The sequence below is a fragment of the Strigops habroptila genome, chromosome 4, assembly GCF_004027225.2.
Source record: "Strigops habroptila isolate Jane chromosome 4, bStrHab1.2.pri, whole genome shotgun sequence".
NCBI lineage: Eukaryota > Metazoa > Chordata > Aves > Psittaciformes > Psittacidae > Strigops > Strigops habroptila.
In genome coordinates this window covers 55,116,732-55,138,784 of record NC_046358.1, presented here as the reverse complement: position 1 = coordinate 55,138,784, position 22,053 = coordinate 55,116,732, and the positions used below count along the sequence as shown (strand labels likewise).

The window sequence follows — 22,053 nt, the reverse complement described above, 5'->3', positions numbered from 1 at the left end:
TAATTGAAAAGCTAAAGACTTATCTTTGCTATCTTGTCAGCCATCCTTTGATCTAACAACTAAAAGCCTGAAGCTTTTTAAATTACTTTTGTCTTATAACTTGCAGCAAGAGATATCTGATTATAAGTACATACATGATGGAGCTCCAAAATACAGAGAAGAAAATATTTCCATTGCTTTACTCTGTAAGGCAGAGATTTCAGTCCAGCAGCCATTCTGAGCATATACCATCACTGATGTCTCTGGTAAACAGGACTTTCACTTTAAGTGATGGAGGCTTAAAAATAAGATTTAAACCATAAATGTGCAGATGCTGCAGCTGGGTTCATGAAAGGAATTGGCACAGAATTTCCTGTTTCTAAACGATGCTTTTCTGAGCTTTACAATTACATTTAAAGCACCACCTCTAAGATAAATCCAAATCTAATCCCAAAATACCATCTGCACCACAAAACCATCTTACTCTTAGCTATGAACTATTCGGCAAATAGCAAACCTCAACTAAGGCTCATCCACTCACAAATGTTTTCTTTTGTGACTGCAGATACCAAAGAAATTATGTATTTTTGTTACTGACTGTACAAATTCAGTTCAGGACAGCACTGAATTCTGGGACATTTGGCTACATATACACATTTAAGCACAGGATGAGCACTGGTCTCCCCTGCCTATAAGCACTAACCTCCTCAGACACCTCATGGGTAAGTGCTGCCCACTGCAGTGCGGTAGGAAGTGAAGTTCACACAGTGCAGTAGTTCCTGCCAACAGGGCCAGCCAATACTTTGATCTCTACAGAGGAGTGGGCAATGGGCTGTCTTCTGAAGCCTGCCAACCTGCAGAGAGAGCTCTATGGACCTACCCTGCTTAGTGGGTCCAACAGATTTAGATGTTGAACAAAGTAAAAAACTCCGTTTTCTGTTTCCAGTGTTCTCTTGCCCTGGAGAGTTGTAAGAACAACCATTTCTGATACCCTCTGTACTCACTCTGCAGCTGGCCATTAGCACATGGAGCTTTGAACTTATTGAACCAGCACGCCTAGTCTGTCTCTGTGGAGATGAAGCAATCCATAGAGGCAGTGTTTATCCCCAACCATGTTGTCAGGGGATCAAATGTCTTCCCCTCTGCCCTTTACTACATTTTTGAATCACTAAGTAACAGCCTGACAAGAATTTCCCTTCTCAGCAGGATGGGAACCTTGAGGCAAACTCTAACCTGCATTCTCCACAGGCTTTAGATAGCCCCATAAAACAGTTCCCTGCAAGAAAGTCTGAATAAGGAATATTAGATAAACTGGCCTCCCTAGATAATATTTGCTGATATGACAGTAAATTACATCCTTAGTTGGATGTTAAAGAGTTAAAAACAATGATAGGCAGTACCACAGGATAAAAAAAGAACCTTAAATGCAGCTATACAGGGATGAAGTTTCAAAGACTGTCACTCAAAAATGCATTCATTTCAGTACAAAGAGAAATTTAGACAACTTCAAAAATCCCTATGAGAGTTACCTTAAACAATAGGAGACTACATTTGAAAATCTAGCCCAATACTCCATGTGCCCCACCCCAAATTGTTAAAATCTTCACTTAACCACCCCGCCCCCCAATATTTTCCTTTTCTATTAGAATTATTCATTTGTAGTAGAATTTGCATTTGGACAAGACAAAAATGGAGGAGCATGTGTTGTGGGGAGACAGAATTCCTAACAGCAAATAGCAATGGACTCTCAGATATGGTGTTTTGTTCTCATTTGAACTCATAAATTGTAAGAAATAGTTTTGAGAAAAATGGCAAGCTTTCAAATAAAACAATGAAATGATTTTAATTTTAGTGTTATTCATCCATGTTCATTAAATCAAGTACTGACTACTACCCTCAATACAGGATTAGGAAAAAAAAACAAAACTTTTGGGGAGACAGAAAAGAGCACATAGTGTGATATTAATTCAGGATCTGAGCTGGAAAGAGGAACAAACAAATAGTCCATTAACACAAGGTGAGTGTAGAAGGACTCGCATGTAAGCAGAGAAGGGCAGTATCCTGTCTTTGCCGTGCATCACCAACGGCCTAACTGTTAAAAGTGGGAAAAAGAAGCCTCTCCCACGAAGCAGTTCCTTGTTGGACAACACTGTGTGTTACAGGCAACAGGGATAAAGCTACAATGCACAATCAAACAAAAGGATGCAATTTGTAAGGAAGTGACAAATTCTGTGTTACCTGTGACGCAGACAACACAGAATTGAAAAAAAAAATTGAAAGATAGTTATCCACACATATTTATATGAGTAAATGGAAAGCATGTTTTTCCATCTGGCCTTCATGATGAGAAGTTCACAGGAAATTAGTTTCAAAGTAGCATGCAGTGAAAATGCAGATTCTTTTTTCCATTTGCATGACCATTTGTCTTGATAGGAGTGCTTGCACACTCTGATGATCTTAGAGGAAGAAACTAAAGAATCTCTATGAATCACAACTTACCAATCTCCATCACATAAAAATGCCATGTGCTGCAAAAAAATGGGTTTGATCAGTACATTATCTGAAGAATGAAATGAGTGAAAAATCACAAAAAAAAAAAAAAGAAAAAAAAGAAAAGAAAATTAAATTGCTACATTAAAAATTTGTGCAGTCTGTGTGGAAAACACCTGAAATAATAGAAAGAGAACGAACCAGATGATGAGGTATGTGAGGAAAACCATTGGCTCCACCGGCTAAGGCAAATGCTCATTTTATTTACCAATGTCCTCTCAACAGTAAAAGTGAAATCCAGGGTAAGTACCATGCAAAAAACCATAAATTACAGTTCAGTGTACCTTAACAAATCAATGCAAATTGATTGTCCTTTTCTTACAGTTGACTGAGATGTTCTTGTGCTTCATTGTAAGAACAGCTTGCTGTTTTACTTTGTAAAGTTCTAACCTTAGTGAATCTTGCTGCTTATTTGGGCTGTTCATTATTACTTTATTTATCAACTTAGATTCTGATCTGGTGTACAATCCATCTAAATGATACTGGATTCTATCAGAAATACTGTAAAGATGGGCAAACCTACTGTATTTTACAATGCAATACAGTATTTTTATTAGTTTTATATAGACAATAAAATTAGCTAAACGGAAGGGCCTGAATTAGGGCAAGGACACTGGTATGTTAGTTAATATTTAATCCCATGCAAAGATTTGGTTTCTGCTTCAAAATGCTTATAATCAAAGGCATTACCCCTGCAGCTAGTAACAATCAGATTCCCAAAAACTAATATTGCCCATAAATTCCCTATGTCTTCTTGCAGCTTATGTATCTAACACTGATGTGTTGAGTAGGCTGCTTCTACAAAGGTGAAAATACTCACAAGTAAAACTGAATGGGAATGGGCTTCGAAAAAAGGAACAAGTGTACATGAGAATCTGGTGCTGCTTAAGGTCATTATTAAAAGCTCACTGCTATAAGAAGATTTCCTCAGAAAGAACAAAGGAAAAAATTAAACAAAAGATTCTTCTCAACCCCCACATAACTGCTGTCTTACCCCGGGGATGGGGGAAAGAAAAGGAATCATGTGAAATGGAGAGTTAACAGCAATGATTTAGACTCTTTGGGAAGCAGACAACTAATAAGGAAAGCTAAAATGATCCATGAAAAACCTATGCCATGAAGATTAAAGACAGTAAGGAATTACATAATTGTTTTGTGTTCTGGGGCCCTGAGGGGTACGCGTAGGCTTTAATCGCCCTGATGAGCATCCTTGGGGGCTTCCACCCTCATCCTGCCATGGGCAGGATTTCAGCTCATGCTGTAGGTGTGCTGTGTCCCAGGTATGCCTCCTGGGAGGACCCTGGTGCTACACTCTAGGTAGTTCATCTGTGTGATGGACTCCTCTTACGTATGCTGCAGCCCCATCTCCTTTCTAACCTGGAGGCACTCTGGAGGGCCCCGGATTCATCCCTTGTGGCTCTGCCGAGAATCCTGTTGGCAGTGGCTGGTTCTGCATGCTGTGTCTGAAGCCGGTGGGTTGATTTGTGAGGGCATCTCCCATGCTGGGGTCACCCTCATCTCCTGCCCCTGCTGCTCCCAGACACTGAGATTGTCAAGGACAGAAAATAACAGCTAGTTGTAAAGTAGTAACTGAAAGTAAATACAATTTAAGTGGAACTTAACTCAAATCTTTCAGTACCAAGAACCACAAAAAGACCTCTAAATCTCTTGCTACCCGCTGCTCTCTGATTGCTGCTGCTGGGTTCGTTTGTTTATTTTGGAAATGTACTAATGCAGTAAGGATTGCTGATAAATCAAAAAGATGCTTTAAGGGATGAAAGTGAAGAGACTGCAGCTGAAAGGGAAATTTCAGAATATATGCTTATTGGAAGTTAAGTATTTTGCCCACATTATACTTGGAATGCTGCCTGATCTCTCAGTATTAATAGTCTTGTGCACAGAACATTCCTTGCTATCTTCAAAAAAATAAACAAATACCTTCTCATTTCAAGGTCAGTGGAAAACAGAGAGGGCGAGGCACTGTTTTGATGAACATGCAAATATATGGAGTTTTAAATGGATAGTTAATTGATGTCATCTTATACATCTGACAGCTTGATACTTCTCAAAAAGCTCTCATCATTCATGGCAAAGGAACAGAATGACACGTCAAAATTAACCATCCAGAGCTACGACTTACCATCAGAAGTCTGTTCAACACACAACACAACCATTACATCTAATGTGCTGCCAAATGTCAAGAAGGAAAGTAAGAAAGTAATTTTGCATTTTTACACATGGTTAATCTAAATCTCTAAATTGAAAGTTGCTATGAAAATTACTCTGAGAATATGTAATTGAAAACATTTTTAATTTCAAGCCTTAAAAAAACCAAGCCACAGCTGCAACAAAGTATGGTAATATTAATGAAAGCATATCTGGCACTCATTCAGATCTCTGCCTTCCTCAGTGCTGCGAAAAGAAAAATTGCTCCCCAATGGAAATTCACCATTTTCACAGAAGTAAAATTACTCTTCTCTGTAAAAATGGGCTTTCATCATTTGCATTAAAAGTAATTAAATAATGTAATTAAATTGCTGCGGTAACTAGTGTATCTCTGCATGCTACTTGGCTCCAAGAATGCTCAGTATGTATTTTCAATCTAGATTGAAAAGAACTGTACTCATAGCAGAATTTGGCAATGTCATATCAGGCCAAAATGTTTGTTCAGGTTTTCAACAACTTCAAAAATACGTGGTGTAGAGATACAGGAAAACAAACCCGCAGATGTGACTGAGAGGCATTACAGAATGGCAAGTGAAATTTAATAAAAAATTTAAACAAACAGGTAGCAATATGTTCTTATGAAGGACATTGAATTGAAAATAAAGAAGAACACAAGAAAGAGAAGACAGAGCAATTTATAAGTGATCTCTCCTACACAGAAGAATTAAATTTATTCCAGCGAATAAATGACTTTGTTGTCTTTTACATACGATGTAAAAAAAAATACATGTGCTTAATAGCAATAGAAAATTTTGTTATTGGTTCTTATTTTGCTATTTATAATGATGAAATAGTGATGAAGTTGTATTTGGTACTGAAAGAGATGCATTATTTGTAATAGTTGTAATAATTGGAGGCAAACATCATGGAAGTTAATGGAAGGATACCTGTTGCTTGAAACAGCGGGAAGATAATTTAGGGTCTAACCTACAAGTGTGGTCCCTAAAGTATATTAATACTTGCATTTCAGGGCAGAGGAGAGATGGGGAGCAACACTACGTTCATCATTTTACATGAACACTTTCCATTCGGACCAGAGTGCCAAGGATTCATTTTATCTCGAGTTGGCATATTCAACATAATTCATGTCAAGTCCTGCAGACAACTCAAATACTTTTGTTGTTATTAATTAGTCATTATGCCAACAACCAAAAGGTTTTAAAAATATATACTGCATGCAAGTCATTTACAAGCTACAGGATTGGAAAACTTTTACCTGCAGGTGAAATACGGGCAGGAACTAAGAAAAGATCTGCATGGAGACTGGTGCATGGTGAATTCTGCATAGCCACTTCCTCAGTGGAAGTGCACCCATCTTAAAAGTCTCACAGCACCCAGAGCAATTGCTAGTACCATTGTCAGGGAAGAGAGATACCATTTCATCCTGCCAGTGTGTCACCTCTCTGTTATGAAGGTGCCTAAGTAAAATGATCCTGGCAATTCTCCTCCTTACTCTGTGGAGACACCCTTTCAGCAGAGCGATTCTGTTACCTATTAAACCAACAAAAACCAAAAACTCGAGAGAGCCTTGTACCTGCTCAATTTCATACTGAATTAAACTGGTCCCAGCATCCTCAATCCTAAGCAACACAGGTGTAGGAAAGTCACATTTGTATAATCCCTTTTGTGAGCTGCTCCAGCCGAACTCAGTCACAGCCCCTCCATCCTACTGCATCTTAGATTTATTTACACTTCCCTTTGGCTCCAAGCTAGATGAAGCAAAATACATGTGCAGCCAGAGGACTAGCAGCCATCACCCTGCAACTCCTTGCAGAAGATCAAAACCAGTTAAGGCCTCCTTTATATGGAAAAACTTACGATCAGCTTAACTAGCGAAATACACTGTTCCACTATATCTACCTACAAATAGCTCATCAGGCCAATGTTCTATTCCAGAACAGAAGTGACTGGCCTTTTACTCCACACACTGATTATTATTCTGGAATGAAATGAGTTTTTATTCCAGAGTAGAGTTGCCCATCAGGGAACTATTGCAGCACAGATAACAGCATCAGAACAAGTTATGGCAGTGTATGAAAGAAAATTTCCCAGCACAGAAAGCCTAACATCTCAGAATTGCTGTTATCTCTGACCTACTTTGCTCAAAGTACCATAGAGATACCTCCACACAGGCATCCAATTATTTGTTGAAATCAACAAGTACTTTTGTGCTACACAGAATTAGTACAAGCTAAAAAAAGAGAGTACAGGAGGATGATAGGTGGAAAGAAGTGATCTTTTTGTAGCATTTGCAGTACAGGAATTGATTTCACAAACATGCTCATCCAAGCAATGTAGCTCATTCAGTAGACCATCAGCTCCCATCAAAGAGTCATTCTTAACTTAAAATCAGCATGCCCATAACAGAAACAAATGAACGGAAAAGAGCAGAATAGTTCTTTAGAAACAGCCCAGCTGTCTCATGCATCCGACACTGCCACATACAAATGTTTTTATTGAAGGGGGAAAAAATGCCTACCCTGAAGCTGAATACCAGAGTTAAAAATGGTCATCAAAACCTAAATACATACCATGCAGTGTAACTTAAGACACAAAGCACATTCGCAGAGAAGACCACACCAAAAAAGGACACTTCTGAAGTTCTTATATTTTCAAAAGCAATGTTCCTAACTAACACTTTACTAGGTAATTAAATTGTCCTAAATTGGCTTTTGCTAACTGCACCATTTATTACAAGGACAGCTGTCCCCAGGAATTAACAAACTCCATGTTGAATATGAGAAATATTACTATATTTTTTTGCTCCTCTGAAATCTTGTGACATATTGAAAGGGTTTGAAAGGCAAATTTAGAACAAACTTATTTAAGTAGAATAAATTAGTAAGAATTCCAGTAAATGGTGTGGTGTAATACTACAGGAAGGGTCACTTTTACCTTAAAAGCACAGTTAATCTCACTTAAGTCAGAAAGCCCACTCTAGTGCAAACTGTTGCAAAATTTAGCTCAGTGCAGATATGAAATTTACTACTGTTTATCGGGTGATAATGTTTGTTTCTCTGATCTGTGAAAATTAAAACCTTGTTCAGCTGATATTACAGAAGGTTTAGTATACAATGGCACCTCTGTACCATAAGATACTACGTCTTAGAACAGTTGTGTACCTTTGATAAGCTATTGAGTGAAAGAGGAAAGAGAGAAAATTTCTGGGGTTTCTGATTAAAAAGAAAAATGTACGGAAAACAAACTCAACTTCCATGCTAAATAAAATTCTTAAGTCAAACTGGAATGAAACTAAATATCTTCTTAAAAATTTTCTCCCCAGACCCTGAGAAAAAGACAGTAAAGAGGGAGAAATATTACTGATTCTTTTAATACATAACTAAAATAATAACATAATTAAAATAGTAAGAGAAAAAATTAATTCTCACGGTAGCCTATCTGTTTGCAGAAGTGAGATAAAAAAAGGCCCATTATATATGAAACCTTAACATGTATCAACACAACTTTCCAGTTTCTAACAACAAATTCTGTAGCTGCAACCACAGCAAAAAATTCCACCAATTTGCAAACCAGGGGTACAGACTCTGGAACTGCACTTCTCACAGCATGATTACTTAGTCCAGTAAATACCTGCCATCTCATTTTTGAATGATGTAATAAACAACTGAAAATGAAATGACAGGGTAGATGAAAAGTAACCATGTGGAGTATAGAGATCTGAACTGAATAATGGATTAAGTTTCTGTTTGTTTGATTTAAGAGCAGGATTCTGGCTGGTCTGGGTTTACGTCTACCAGAGGTAGATTCACAAAGCCATCTTAGGTTTTGGGTTTTAGACATTAAACCTTAAGTACTCTGGCACCTAGTAGCATTTCCAACCTGAGAACAGGCAACTGCATCCCCGGTACAAGCAGATTTCAGCTCTGAAATATTGCCTGAGTATTAACATGCCTGTTAATACTCAGAGATGGAAGCCTTTTTCTATTGAGGTTTATGAATCCCTTATGAATCAAATTCAACTTAACAATCTGCAAAACAAGAAAATTTGAAAATTACTGTTCTCTATAACCCCTGGAAAGAGATCTACAAGACACACGATATAGAAGAAGAGTTACCCAAGCTTCCCTCAATGGAATCCTGAGGAAAAGTATGCACCTACCCTCACTAGGGAGCCAAAAGCAAGGGTGAGCACAGAACTAAGTAACAGCTGTTTTCCATAGGATTTATTTCTGATGATTAAATTCTTTGAAGTCTAACAATACAGAAATGGCATTATACTTTTTTTCCCTATGGCTGTGATACCTGAAGCATCTCTATCCCTTCTGGAGTCTGTAATCTTCAATAAAAAAACATAGACCACATTGTACAAGCTTGAAATGTTCTTCTCTACCTACTCACCAATTTTAATGATCCTTGCAGAAACACAGTATCTTTGAAATTATTATATTCAAACTAAGCTGAAATTAGTTAACATGTTTCCAATTTATCAATCATTAACACTGTCAGGCTTAAGCAAAATTATGTACAAAGGAATACACAGAGTGGAACAGCATAAGCGTTACTTCTGTAGGAACCAAGACTGAAGATACTTTAATGTATATGGCAGAAGAGACAAGCCACTCTCTCTTCCCACAGCACTGAAATGGCAGGTAGTTACCTCGCTCCCTCCTGTTAGGTTAGCATTGCAAGTTCTGATGCTTTTACCTCCAAACACAAGTGAAGTATACCAATTATTTACTAAAAAATCCAAAACAACTACCTTTGTTCTCATTAGCATACCTGTAACATGGAAAGCATCATAGTATGACTTGCAGTAAGTACACATGCAATAGATCATATTTATATACCATGATATATGGTGCTGCTGTTGCTGTTAAGATATGATTCAACCAATGGTGCTTGTTCTTCTGAATGTTTCATTCTGCGTGTCCTTGTGCGACTGTCCACATTGGACTGAACCATTAATGGCTCCTGGCGCTTTTTCTTCTGCTTCTGCTCCAGCAACGCTCGCTGAGGAAAATACAAAGAAAAGCATCTGTTACCGGACTCCAAACAGTAGCAACCTATGATGAAAAACAATGGACATCTTTACACCTTCTCCAGCGGCAGCAGTTGGCAAGTGGGATATTGGGATATTGGGTTATAGGAAATCTTTCCAAAAAAGCCACAGCCAACCCACTGCTAAAACACCTTCTGCTGAAAACAGCAAATAATTAAATTAGATCTTTCTGAGCAGTCTACCAGCTGTCACAGCCTCCTTGGAAATAACCCTTGGGAAAACAACAGTGTGAGAGTACTGGTTGTGAAGCAATGGGAGGGAAAGCAAGGGCATGAGACAGAGACACCAATTTAAATTTCTGTAAATTAAAAGCAGGAAATCTGCAAACTAGAATCAACTGATAATGCTGGACATGAGCCTAATTTAACAACTATACAGGTCAAACTGTAATTAAACACATTAATTTCTCAGCTAGACCTGCTGAAAAGCAAACTTTCAGCATCCAATGGCACCACAAGCACCTCTCTCTTCAGCCCCTCTTCCACAACCTCAGAGAACTGGTGATTTTACTTATCCATTATCTTCCCAATTCCCTGCTCCTGTACAGTTTTTTTTGTTTTGTTTTGTTTTGTTTTTTTTCTTTTCTAGAAAGGAAATACACAAATCTCCTTTTAAGGAAGAATAAGAATGGAGAATGGACTGTTTCAGCTCCACAAGTTGTGTGGAACACCTCATCATGACTTCAAAATGATCAGAATCTAGTACAGGATTATGGCATTAATAGACAGCATTTGAATTCAAAAATGAGATGCTGGTAGACATGCAAGCTGATAAAACAATGGGAAAGGAAATGCATAGAAAAACATAAAATTCAACTCACAAGGTTTAACTAAAAACATGACAAAGGACCACAGAAAAATCAAAGGAAAAGTGCAAACCTCAAACCCCATTACAACTTGATTGCAAAATTCTCTGAGATTTCATGGGAGAGATTCTGAAGACATTCTAACTCACTTTTGTGTAAAAGTCATGTAGGAATACAGTAGCAAAATAGGCAACATAGCAGATAGTGCCACTAGTGTACAGCCACAGGGGCTAAATCCATGGAATTAAAAGAAAAAGACGTAAAAACTTTGTGGTAAACCTCTGTTTGCTGGCATGTTTGTCAGAACTTCTTGTCCTTTCCGGTCCATTAAAGGGGTAACAAATACATCGTAAGTCACCCTAAAACAAGTCCAAGGCAGTGGAGATGAGAATCACCCAAACCACAGTCAGAAGGAAAATTTTAATGGAAGTTAGAAGTCTAAATAAGCTGTAACCTCCACAGACCTTTCTTTTGCATTCCCTAATCAGAGGATGCAATTTTCTATCAATTACCAGATAAATATGTCAGTGATTTCAGTACTTCAAGATCTAGACTTCAGAGAGCAAGAAGGTCCCCCTCCCAAAATCTTACCTGCCTGTCAAGCTTCTGCTGACGCAGGCTGCTCCCCTCATCATCCAGAACACTGCAAAGACAAAGAGTACGTAATTGGAACAAATTTATCACTCAAAATAACACCTAACAGCAATCACTGGAGCAAACTCTTGAAGGAGTTATCCATACAGAACTCTGACTATGTTCCAGGGAAGTCTGCCTGCCCTAACTTGCAAACATTGGCTGAAGAGAACTTAAATGCAGTCCAGGGAAAACTGAAAAACTCTGGCTTATACAAACTTCAACAAAAATATGTATTCAGACAGTTCACAAAGAAATACAAAATTCACAGTCTACAGATTACTTTCTTCTCCACTGTCTTCTAATGCAAAACGCTGAGGTATGCAGCAATGGGGTTTGACTGAAAATTTGCAGGTAAAGCACATAAAAAGCGAGGAGTGTAAGAGAGCTGCTTAGCAACTCAGCAGTGTTTAAAATTACATTAGGAAAATTAACTGTCTAATCTTTCGTACACTGAAAACCAGGATTTATTCCTGAATATCTGAAAAGTCACACTTATTGCCATGCACTTCAACTTTAGAGACTGGCAAGACAAACAGTACGGCACACTGCCATATAATCTTTCTGCTAATTGTTGGTAGTTGGGAGATTAGCTCTGGCACATTAAATCATTTTTATTAATTAGATGTTAAAAACCAATGGCATTGAAGTCAGAAAATTATTTTTGTGAAGTATTTTATCAAACTACTGACTACACTTTTTATTTTTCTAGAAAACAAAGGTCTCTACTGTAAGAACATTATGATTAAACATTGCACATAATTAAATCTTTTAAACTGTAATATGTCATCTACAAAGAAGACAGTGCCATAGAGCAAAAAAAAAAATAGCCTCTTACATGTAGAATTAATTTTCTCTTACAACACATTTTTATAAAAGATTAGACTCTTTTTTGTTTTATAATCACTCCTAACAATCAAAAAGAATAAGAAAGAAAAAAAACCAGAACAAATGAACCTGAATTCTGACCTACATACAATCAAATTTTACTGCAACAAAAATATTACTTCCCATGTATTAACATATTCTCTTCAGGATACAGTAACAGTATAGTAGACTTAGAACAGCCAATAAAGGCATGCAGAATGCCACCTTTCCAATGCCACCATTATCTAAGACTATAATCAAGCATTATTAGTAGCATTAGCTTTTCGGAATTTATACTCAAGTTATATGTTACAAAAGGCTGATGTTCCACAGAATGAAGCTGTGCTGTACAAGTACCTTGGGTATGAAATTACACGGTCTCTTGTAGAGGCAATGCATTACTCATAGTTCACAAAAAAAAAAACCCCAACAAAAAAGTAAAAGTTAAAGAAACAAACCCTCACACTCACAAAAATGTTCTTTACACCAAGCAGTCTTTGTTTGATGAATTACAGAAGCAACTTATAAAAAGAAGATGCACATTCCTCCATGGTATACAATGTCAGGGGCTTTTTTCAACAGTTCTTCACTACAACCGCAATACATATTTGCTGCACTGCTAGAAAATAAAACTACCCCAATGGATTGGCCAAACAATTGTGTAAAAGATGCCTAAGTATAAAGTTTCAGACTTAGCAGCTTGAGGAAATCCTCCTCATTTAAGACAATGCTTGAAAAAAGCCAAAAAAATGTAATGATGCTAATACAGACCATAAGAACTGCAGAAGCAGCAATGTATATACCATCCTACCATCTATATCGTGGCATAACACACTGCACAGAACAAGGGAGCAGGAAAATGATCACTGAGTATCACTGAAAAGCCTGCAGTTCTATCCTTTCTCGATGCCTAAATAATGCTTATGCAAGTCCAGATAAAAAAAGGATCCAATTTAGCCTCTTTATTCTTCTGCTATAATAGCAGAGCACTCCAGTTTGAGACTATGTACTTTGTCAATATTTTCTACAGGACTAGTGGACCTTGGAATTGATGATTAGGAGCCAATATTTCACATTCCCAGATTTTCAATCTCCTGAGACTGGGTGACTCCCAACATCTCCCATTAAGGGACATCAGGTTGTCAATAAATACATACATACATATATAAAATAAGCTCTGTTTCCATAGCAATTCCATCAGACCCTCTTTTGAAAGACTCTTGCTGCTTTCAGAAACATCTGTAGTGGACTCCAAGATATGTGTAACCATGACTGACCCTTTTTCTCACACTTCAGTGAATCCTTGCAGAAAGATTTAGCAGTTGATCTTACCACTGCATCTGGCAGTCCATGCACTCTGACAGATGCTCCAGGGGGCAAGAGCTGAAATCCAGAAAACCTACCCTCTTCTTTCTTTGGAAAACACAAAAGTTTAGGAGCAGGACAGCCTTTGCCCTCATTTTCTTTTAAAAGAACAGAAATCAATTGCTTTCTCCTCTGGAAGAGTTGTGCACATGGTGAGGACACAGCCTATTCTCCCCAGTTTCAGAAGGAGCCATGGTTTTGTTGCTCAGTGGTCCAAATAACTGGGATGGTCAGAGACTAAAGGCCCAACACAGTGGAAAAACTATGGGCTTCATATGGCAAGACCACTACAGGAAATAATCTCATAGAGAACTGTTAGAGCAGTTCTCCCTACATGTTTGATGCAATGCTAGAAAATCCCAGCAGCAGCATGAAACTCAGTCAGTCTTAATAGAGAAATGTAACTTTAAAATTCATGAAAATTGATTTACTGAAGAGGATGCATACATATTAGCAATATGCTGACCATGCTGGAGTCACGGAACCTTACTGAAGATCCAGTAAGGTTCATTTTTACTCCTATTTGATCAAGTATCATGTATCCACCCAGCATATTGGCTATGGATTTGACCCATTTAAAACAAAAAGCAATTTTACACTATATATAATACTGTAAACAGCGCCTTCAGCTCTGCAGTAATAGTCTAGTCCAAATTCAGTTAACAAATCAGAGCCTGTATATATTTCCTTGCAAATAATTAGCCAGGGAAGACCCTATCCATCTATACACAACTCTAACTATCCACCCATTAGAACTTACTGGATGCTGGGGTTAAGAAGTCAAGCCTATAGCTATATATTGTAAAGATTAATATTAGCAGCCTGGACCAAGGCATACAGAGACTTAAGTATTAAATTTACATAGTATTCTTTCCAAAATTTAAACATGGCATTTGCTTCACATATTCCCTCCTATTTTGTAAGGGAAATGCATCAAATGAACAATCACCTTTTTGTCAAAGTATTGCTTTTAATACCATCTTTTCAAGACATAAAATAGTATTTTAGAGACAGTTTCAACATTAAATCCAATTTACACAAAAATAACCAGGCTTTCTATACTGCTGCATGTAATAATGAAGACAAAAATATAAGCAAGAACTTTAGTATCCTAAGCTTTTCATAATCTGTATTCCTTAAAAATCATTTAGAGAAAAACTCAAGACCAAAGAAGTTTTAAGGATAAAGTTTCATGATTACACGAAGCTCCACAATTTACTTCTGAGATGAAGGCAGAAGATTCTGTAAGTCAACATCTTGCTACATTTTACTCTAATTCCACACAGACTGATTTCTATTTAAGTAAAATCAGAAAAGCCTTAATTCCAAGAACACATTTCACAATAAGTACTTCACTCTTTGAACATGCAGACTGCTTGCATTTCAGTAAGCTACTGCGAGAAAAAAGAACTAAGAAGAAATGTTTCCAATTAGATTGTGCAAATTGCATGTAGTCACTGATTTTTTCTTGGTTTTTTTTAAGAAAAACTCTGACACAGTAAAGCAGCTCTATTGTTTCTGCCTGACAAATGAGCAGATGCTTTTGTTCCTTCCTGAGACTGCTTCATAAAGAAACATTTTCCATGACAATAACTGTTTTACCAGGACAAAGGTCCAAAACCATATCTATCACATCTCTGCAGCCCAACACTAATTGCAGTGAGAAGTGTTCCTGGTCAAACAAGCAAAGACTCATAATACTGAACTTTCATACACTGCTTAAAAGCATCACCCTTGCATTTTCTCTTTCTGTCACTTCACAATAATACATTACTAACAGCAGCACCCACAGATTCTATGTGAAATCAGGGACCTTTGCACAAGCAAAATGAACATACATCGTCAGGGAAAATTCCTGAACAAACAGTTCACATTATAAAAAGATAAGGAGTTGGATAAGAAAATATTACTCCCATTTACAGCACTAAACCAGAAGCAATGGAAAATTAGAGAAGATATTTATATCTTGAGTTTCTGCTGCCATATTGTCAACTGCAATTCAAAAAAAAAAAAAAAAATCAAACCAGATTGAAAGGGAAAAAAAAAAATACACCATACCAGACTAATCTTCAAGATCACTCAGATCTTTTCCATGCACTCTTGCTGTGAAGAAAGCTGGTATGCTGCTGTGTTGTGGGATCTCTTAGAGCGCGGCTGCCTCAAAAGGACAGGAATGGGTGCAATGTGCAATCTGAACATTACAAAGTCTCTAAAAACATATGAAACAAAATTCCTGCAAAGAGATAGCACTTGGCTTATTGGATACCATCTGTCATATTCACCTAATTACACTTCTCTATAATCTCTGTACTTCCATAAAGTCTCTGTAGTTCCATAAAACCCAACTGCTCTGGATAATATTACTGGTAAGCCTTTAGGAACAAGCTTTCTAGCAGCACTGATGAAATGCTACTGTAAAAGCCCATTAATAGGGTCAGGGACCTGCAGGCTGAAGTCATGCTCCAGAGGGAATAGCACACAGTTAGGTTCTTCAAAGAAGTGAAATTCAATGAATTCCTAACCAGTAAAGCCAGCAATGTCTATAAAGTGCCAACACCTCCAAAGCCCTACACCTGCAAGTCCCCACATAAAATAAGTTCTGCTCCCCCATGTACACCATATGCTGAGTTCACCAGAAGCCACTTGGGAGAATATTATTATATCAGCCACACACCGTAATCAAAGACTTTTAAATGAAACAAATCACTCTGAAAGACTGCAAGGGCTCCCCTCATGCTAGGAATCATCAAGGTTTTCTGACCCCAAAGCAGTTGCTCAGGCATCTGATTTAAAGTAAAAGCTGCAGCTACTATCTTTATGGTAAAATGAGTAACTTTGCCCCTACACCACCTAAGCAAGCAAAAGCCTGGCCATCTTCTTCATTGAGAAGGAGCCCAAGGACATTGAACTGTAGTTTGCCAACAGCAGCAACACCAGAAGCTCCTGGGTTTCTCCCATGCCATACTCACATATGGCAGAGATTATTACCTATCTGATACACCTATCAGTTACCACTGAACTGATCAGTGAAGTACTGACACCAGGAACTGCTGCAGAAATGAAGGTTGTATTTCTTTATGTGAAGCTTCAGAGGAATAAAACTGTTTCATTGTGAATCTCAGTAAATAACAGTATGCCTGTCCAGAAGTACAGCATTGCTTCCCCTGCCTGTCCAGCTGTTCTGAAGACCCTTAAAGAGACTAAAAGAGATGAAACAAAAGGATAGGGGGAAAAGGCGGGAACATTGATATTTGTATCAGAATTATCAGCACCATGTCAGTGACAAAACATCAAAAGACGCAGAGGATCAAACACTGTGCCAGTGATCCAAATGGTTTTAAAAGTAATGCTTGCAGGGCAGATAGCTGAAAGCAGAGACTGAATTTGTAGTTGCATAAATAATTACAGAACCAAATGCTTTATTTTCTTTTCAAACCCTGGCTGGCAAACTACCTTAAAAATCAGTAAATGAATGAGTCCTTCCTGAATTGCTGGTCCTATTTGTTTCAGTAAGGTTTATCTAAATGTCCATTGTACATTAAGATCTATGATACTCATTATGTCTGTCCAACAGTTCTGTTTTGGGGATTTAAAAAGAACAAAAAACTTCTTGTCACTCTTTTTCCAGTAAGTCAATGCAGAATATTATTTGTTAATGCTTTTCTCTTCCATCCCTCCTCAATCACATTTGCACCTGTGCAAGAGATAAAACCTTTATCAATGACCTAGAGAAGACAACTGAGTGCAGGCTTGTCACCTTTGCAGAGATGACAAGTTGGGGAGCCAATCGTTATAACTGGGTCAAGGCTGCCATCCATTGGGACCCTGCCAGGCTGGAAGAATGGGTCAGCAGGAACCTTATGGAACTTAACAGAACAAATGTAAAGCTCTGCACCTGGGAAGGAAGACTCCACAACAATACTGGCTGGTGACTGTCTGGCCAAATAGGACCTGGGTCTGGATGGACAGCAAGCTGGGTGTGAGCCAGCAGTGCGCCCCCCGCAGCAAAGGTGTCAACAGCAGCCTGGGCTGTTCTGACAGGAGCATGGCCATTACATCAAGCGAAGTGATTAACATCCTTCCTTTTCTCTACACTTGTGAGACCCAATGTATAAAACTGCATTCAGTTTTGAGCACCCTGGTACAAGAACAGGGAATAAACAAAAGGGTGGTGAGGCACCGGTACAGGTTGCCCAAAGAAGTTGTGAATGCTCCATCCCTGGCAGTGTTCAAGGACAGGTTGGATGGAGTCTTTGGTGACATGGTTTAGTGGGAGGTGTCCCTGCCCATGGCAGGGGGGTTGGAACTAGATGATCTTAAGGTCTTTTCCAACCCTTACTATTCTATGATTCTATGTGTGCATGCCTGCAGGGCCATGATCTTATCAGCATCACAGAGATGTAGTGGGATGACTCCTCTTATGACTGGAGTGCTGGAATGGAAGGACACAGGCTCCTCAGGAAGAACAGGCAAGGCAGACGAGGAGAGGCTGTCACTCTCTATGTCAATGACCAGCTGGAATGCATGGAGCTCTGCCTGGGGATGTATGAGGAACCAACCGAGAGCTTATGTGTCATGATTAAAGGGACGGCAGGGAGCGGGGACATTCCAGTGGGGGTCTGCTACAGGCCACCCAACCAGGAAGACCAATTGGATGAGGCCTTCTATAGACAGATAGTAGCAGCATCACATTCACAAGCCCTGGTTCTCGTGGGGGACTTTAACCACCCCAGTATCTGTTGGAGAGACAACACATCAGGGCATGAGCAATCCAGGAGGCTCCTGGAATGCACTGATGGTAACTTTTTTCTCCAACCGACAGAGGAACCGATGAGAAGAGGTGCTCTGCTGGACCTTGCTCTCACCAACAAGGAGGGGCTGGCGGGAAATGTGAAGTTCAAGGGCAGCCTTGGCTGCAGTGACCATGAAATGGTGGAGTTCAAGATCCTTAGGGTGGCAAGGAGCAAGCTCACAAGCTCGCTACCCTGTATTTCAGAACAGGCTCTGGCCTCTTCAGGGATGTGCTTGGTAAAGTACCAAGGGATAAAGCCCTGGATGGAAGAGGGGCCCAAGAAACCTGTTTAATGGTCAAGGATCACCTCCTCTAAGCTCAGGAGTGATGCTTCCCAGCAAAGAGGAGGTCAGGCAAAACCACCAGCAGGCCTGCATGGATGAACAAGGAGCTCCTGGGCAAACTCTAACACAAAAAGGAAGCCTACAGAGGAATACTGTGAAATTGTCAAAGCAGCCACGAATCAGGTTAGAAAAGCTAAAACCCTGACAGAATTCAATCTGGCCAGAGACGTCAGGGGCAACAAAAAAGGCTTCTATAAGTACCTCAGTGATAAAAGAGAGACTACAGAAAATGTGGGCCCCCTCCAGAAGGAAACAGGAGATCAAGCACCAAGCACTGACAAAGAGCAAAGAGCCCAACAGACCCTGTGCCAAAGGAAACAAGAGGAGCTCTGCAGGTACTGTAGATAATGCTTTGTATTAATGAGATCCAGTTCTGAGTTCAATCATAAAACTGCTCTTTGCCTTCCAAGAACAAAACTGAAGTCGCTGGGAAAAAGAAACCACAGTTTAGAATCTGAAATGTCTATGCTGACAGCTTTTAGTGAGGATGGTAAGAAGCCAGGAAGAGATCTAATGAGAGAAAAAGCAAAACTATTCCCTAAAGCACATTACGTGTTTTAAATAACCCGAACTACAGGGCTGCCACTATTACCCTGGAAAGATCAGTTGAACTAATATTTGTACAGATTCATTCTGTGCAATTACACAGAGCTGAATAAGATAACACAGCAGTAAATTGCAGGTAATGAAAATAACACCTAAGGGAAGAGTGGATGGCTGGGCTATTTCTTGCCTTCCCTCAACACACACAAACTCTGAACACAGTGTTAGAAAGAAAATCTATGTCCCAAAAGAGAGAGGTGAATTTAATAAACATGAATGATAGAGCATAAACACACAATAGCCTGTGGATATTTATTTGAGCTATGCTAAAATTGTGTTTAAAGTAGATCGATGAGAAGTGCCTGAATAGGAGCAAATTGGAAAGGAAGGAAAAAAAACCAAAACCCAACAAGCTGACCTGGAGATACACTACCTGCAATGCAGATGGATCCAGATGACAAATGACATGACTTTCAGGAAGTGTGCTTACTGAAAACGCATTGCTGCCAGCCACAGGAAACATCCAGCCCTAACAGTCAGTTTGATTTCTCTTTCAGTACCAAAATTCAACTGATCTCAATCATTAAAACCATAAAATATATGCGCAAATGAAACCAAACCATTAACGCACAAAGCATCCGACCACAACAAACAGTAAATTAAGTGAGCAGAAACTAGGGAAAAGCATTGTCTGGATAAGAAGACTGTTCTTACACATACACTGCAGAAGAACAGTTCTCTGCCCGGACCTCAGAAGACCACGACAACTGTCCCATTCCACTATAGCTGCACTGGTAAAAGGCATCAACTAGAACAGATCTCTCAATTCTGATATGGAAAAGACTGTGAACCATTGCAACCAAGAGAAAACCCATGTAAGATGACTGCTGGCTACTCTCTCTCCCTCTCTTATACCTATTCTATGAAACATGGTTTTGTCCAGTTGGCAACATACAGGATCTATTTAACTTCAAACAGTATAACCTTGCAAGACACCCATAAAATGAGATTAACAAACAAGTCTTAACTTCTCTTGGAAAGACCTTCGTGATGCAAGAATTACAGGTACAGTAACTAACCTAAGCACAATGCTGGCCTTTAAAATAATAGTACAATTGTGCAGTGTTTAAGAAACAAAACATTGATCACAACGATAGGGTCAATGCTGCAGGTGTTCAGAAGGCTTCTCCCTGCAGCAGGCATGCAAATACAGGCACAAATATGTAGATCAAATACCCTGCTGCTGAAAGAGATGATATCTGACGTAATTCACTAATGCAGCAACTTATTAACAGATGCCACTGCAACCTATGTTTTTAGGACAGGACAGGAAAAAGACATAGTTCTATTTATTGGCTCTTTAAAGCAACAATAAAATTAAGCTATCAATTTATTGAAAATGTGAAGGTGAAAGAAACTATCTAGTCTCTCTTAGCTTCTTTAACAATCAAATATGAAGAAAAATACAGTAAGAATTACAACTCTGATAGGAAATGTTAGTGAAGTGAAACAGCCAAGCTCCTTTTTCCTTTTTACAGGTGGTTTTACAGTTTCTATGGAATACAGTTTCTAAGGGAAGACATGTCATTTCATGATAAATACTAACCCTGAAACAAAATATTTTGTCACTTTTCCCCCCACACATACTATCTTTATAATCCAATCTAGTACTCTTTTGGTGGAACTGAAGAAAACAGATTTTTCATTTTGGTTTGAGTTCATTCTCTGTAGTTACATTCTGTACAAGTAGCAAATTCTGACAATCCTGGACAACATTTTCAGTGGAAAAATGAGTTTGTCAGATCCTGGTACCTGAGTACATGACACAGATTTTCAAGACTGGTCAGATGTTGATGGCTGTCAAAAGCAACAAACACCACTTGGCCTAGATTTTGTACCCAGTAATGAAAACTAAGTCATTATTTCCAACAGCACTCTATGCAGATGAGGTATTCCATGCAGTCTGATCTGCATACTTGGGCCCTAATCCCAAGCAATGTTAATTCAAACTCATGAAAATGCTCCCACTAATTTCACATGGCATAAAAAAATGCATGTGTATAAACCCTTTCAGACTGGGATTTTTAATGATAAACTTCTGGAGATAGAGAATTATTTTCACAACGTGCATATACAGCGTATGCACAAAAGAGACTCTCTTTCTGATGGAGTCTTCCAGGTATTAATACAATCGTAGAAAAGCGTTGTAATAATAAGGTTGGGATGGTGACTTCCCTCCTCCCCCCACCTTTTTTAAATGATATGGAGGTATCTACTCCTTTCTAAAACATGGTAATGTCTATGGTATTCAAAGATAATTTCATAAGAACTTACACATTTCATCTTTTCTAATTTATCAGTTCCCTCTGAAAAGATGATCTTGCAAGTAAACAACCTGCAGAGCATTATTCTCCGTTTCAGAACTAAGCCACTCTTTTTCCTTTGCTTCTGTGTGCAACCAAAGGTGGGTAGGTGAAATTTACTCTCAAGGCTTAGGAAGTGGCAGGAAAAATTTACGACATGGTCAGAGAGTTTGTTTGCAGCTGGGAAGCAAACAGCTATTGAGAAGCAGTGGCAGATAACCAACACTGGTTGTTCAGCCTGGAGAAGAGAAGGCTCTGGGGAGACCTGCCTGCGGCCTTTCAATACTTAAAGGGGGCTTATAAGAAAGATGTGGACAGACCTTTTAATAGGGCCTGTAACAACAGGACAGGGGGTAATGGTTTTAAATTGGAAGAGGGTAGATTCCAACTAGATACAGGAAGAAATGTTTTACAGTCAGGGTCGTGAGGCACTGGAACAGGTTGCCCAGATAGGTGGTAGATGCCCCATCCCTAGAAGTGTTCAAGGTCAGGCTGGACAGGGTCTGAGCAACCTCCTCCAGTTGAACACATCCCTGCTCACTGCAAGGGGGTTGGACGAGGTGACC

General features: G+C 38.9%; 1 protein-coding gene across 9 annotated transcripts in view; it reads right to left on the bottom strand.

Moving 5' to 3' along the window:
* The window catches only part of TUB (TUB bipartite transcription factor), a 159,201-nt gene that overhangs the window by 36,040 nt on the left and 101,108 nt on the right, over positions 1-22,053 (bottom strand). For all 9 annotated transcript variants that reach the window (XM_030482910.1, XM_030482914.1, XM_030482911.1 and 6 more), the window contains exons 2-3: positions 11,172-11,223; positions 9,564-9,726 (exon numbers count right to left, since the gene is read on the bottom strand). In XM_030482910.1, the coding sequence (XP_030338770.1) occupies positions 9,564-9,726; positions 11,172-11,223 (215 nt within the window). The remainder of the gene's footprint in view (positions 1-9,563; positions 9,727-11,171; positions 11,224-22,053) is intronic.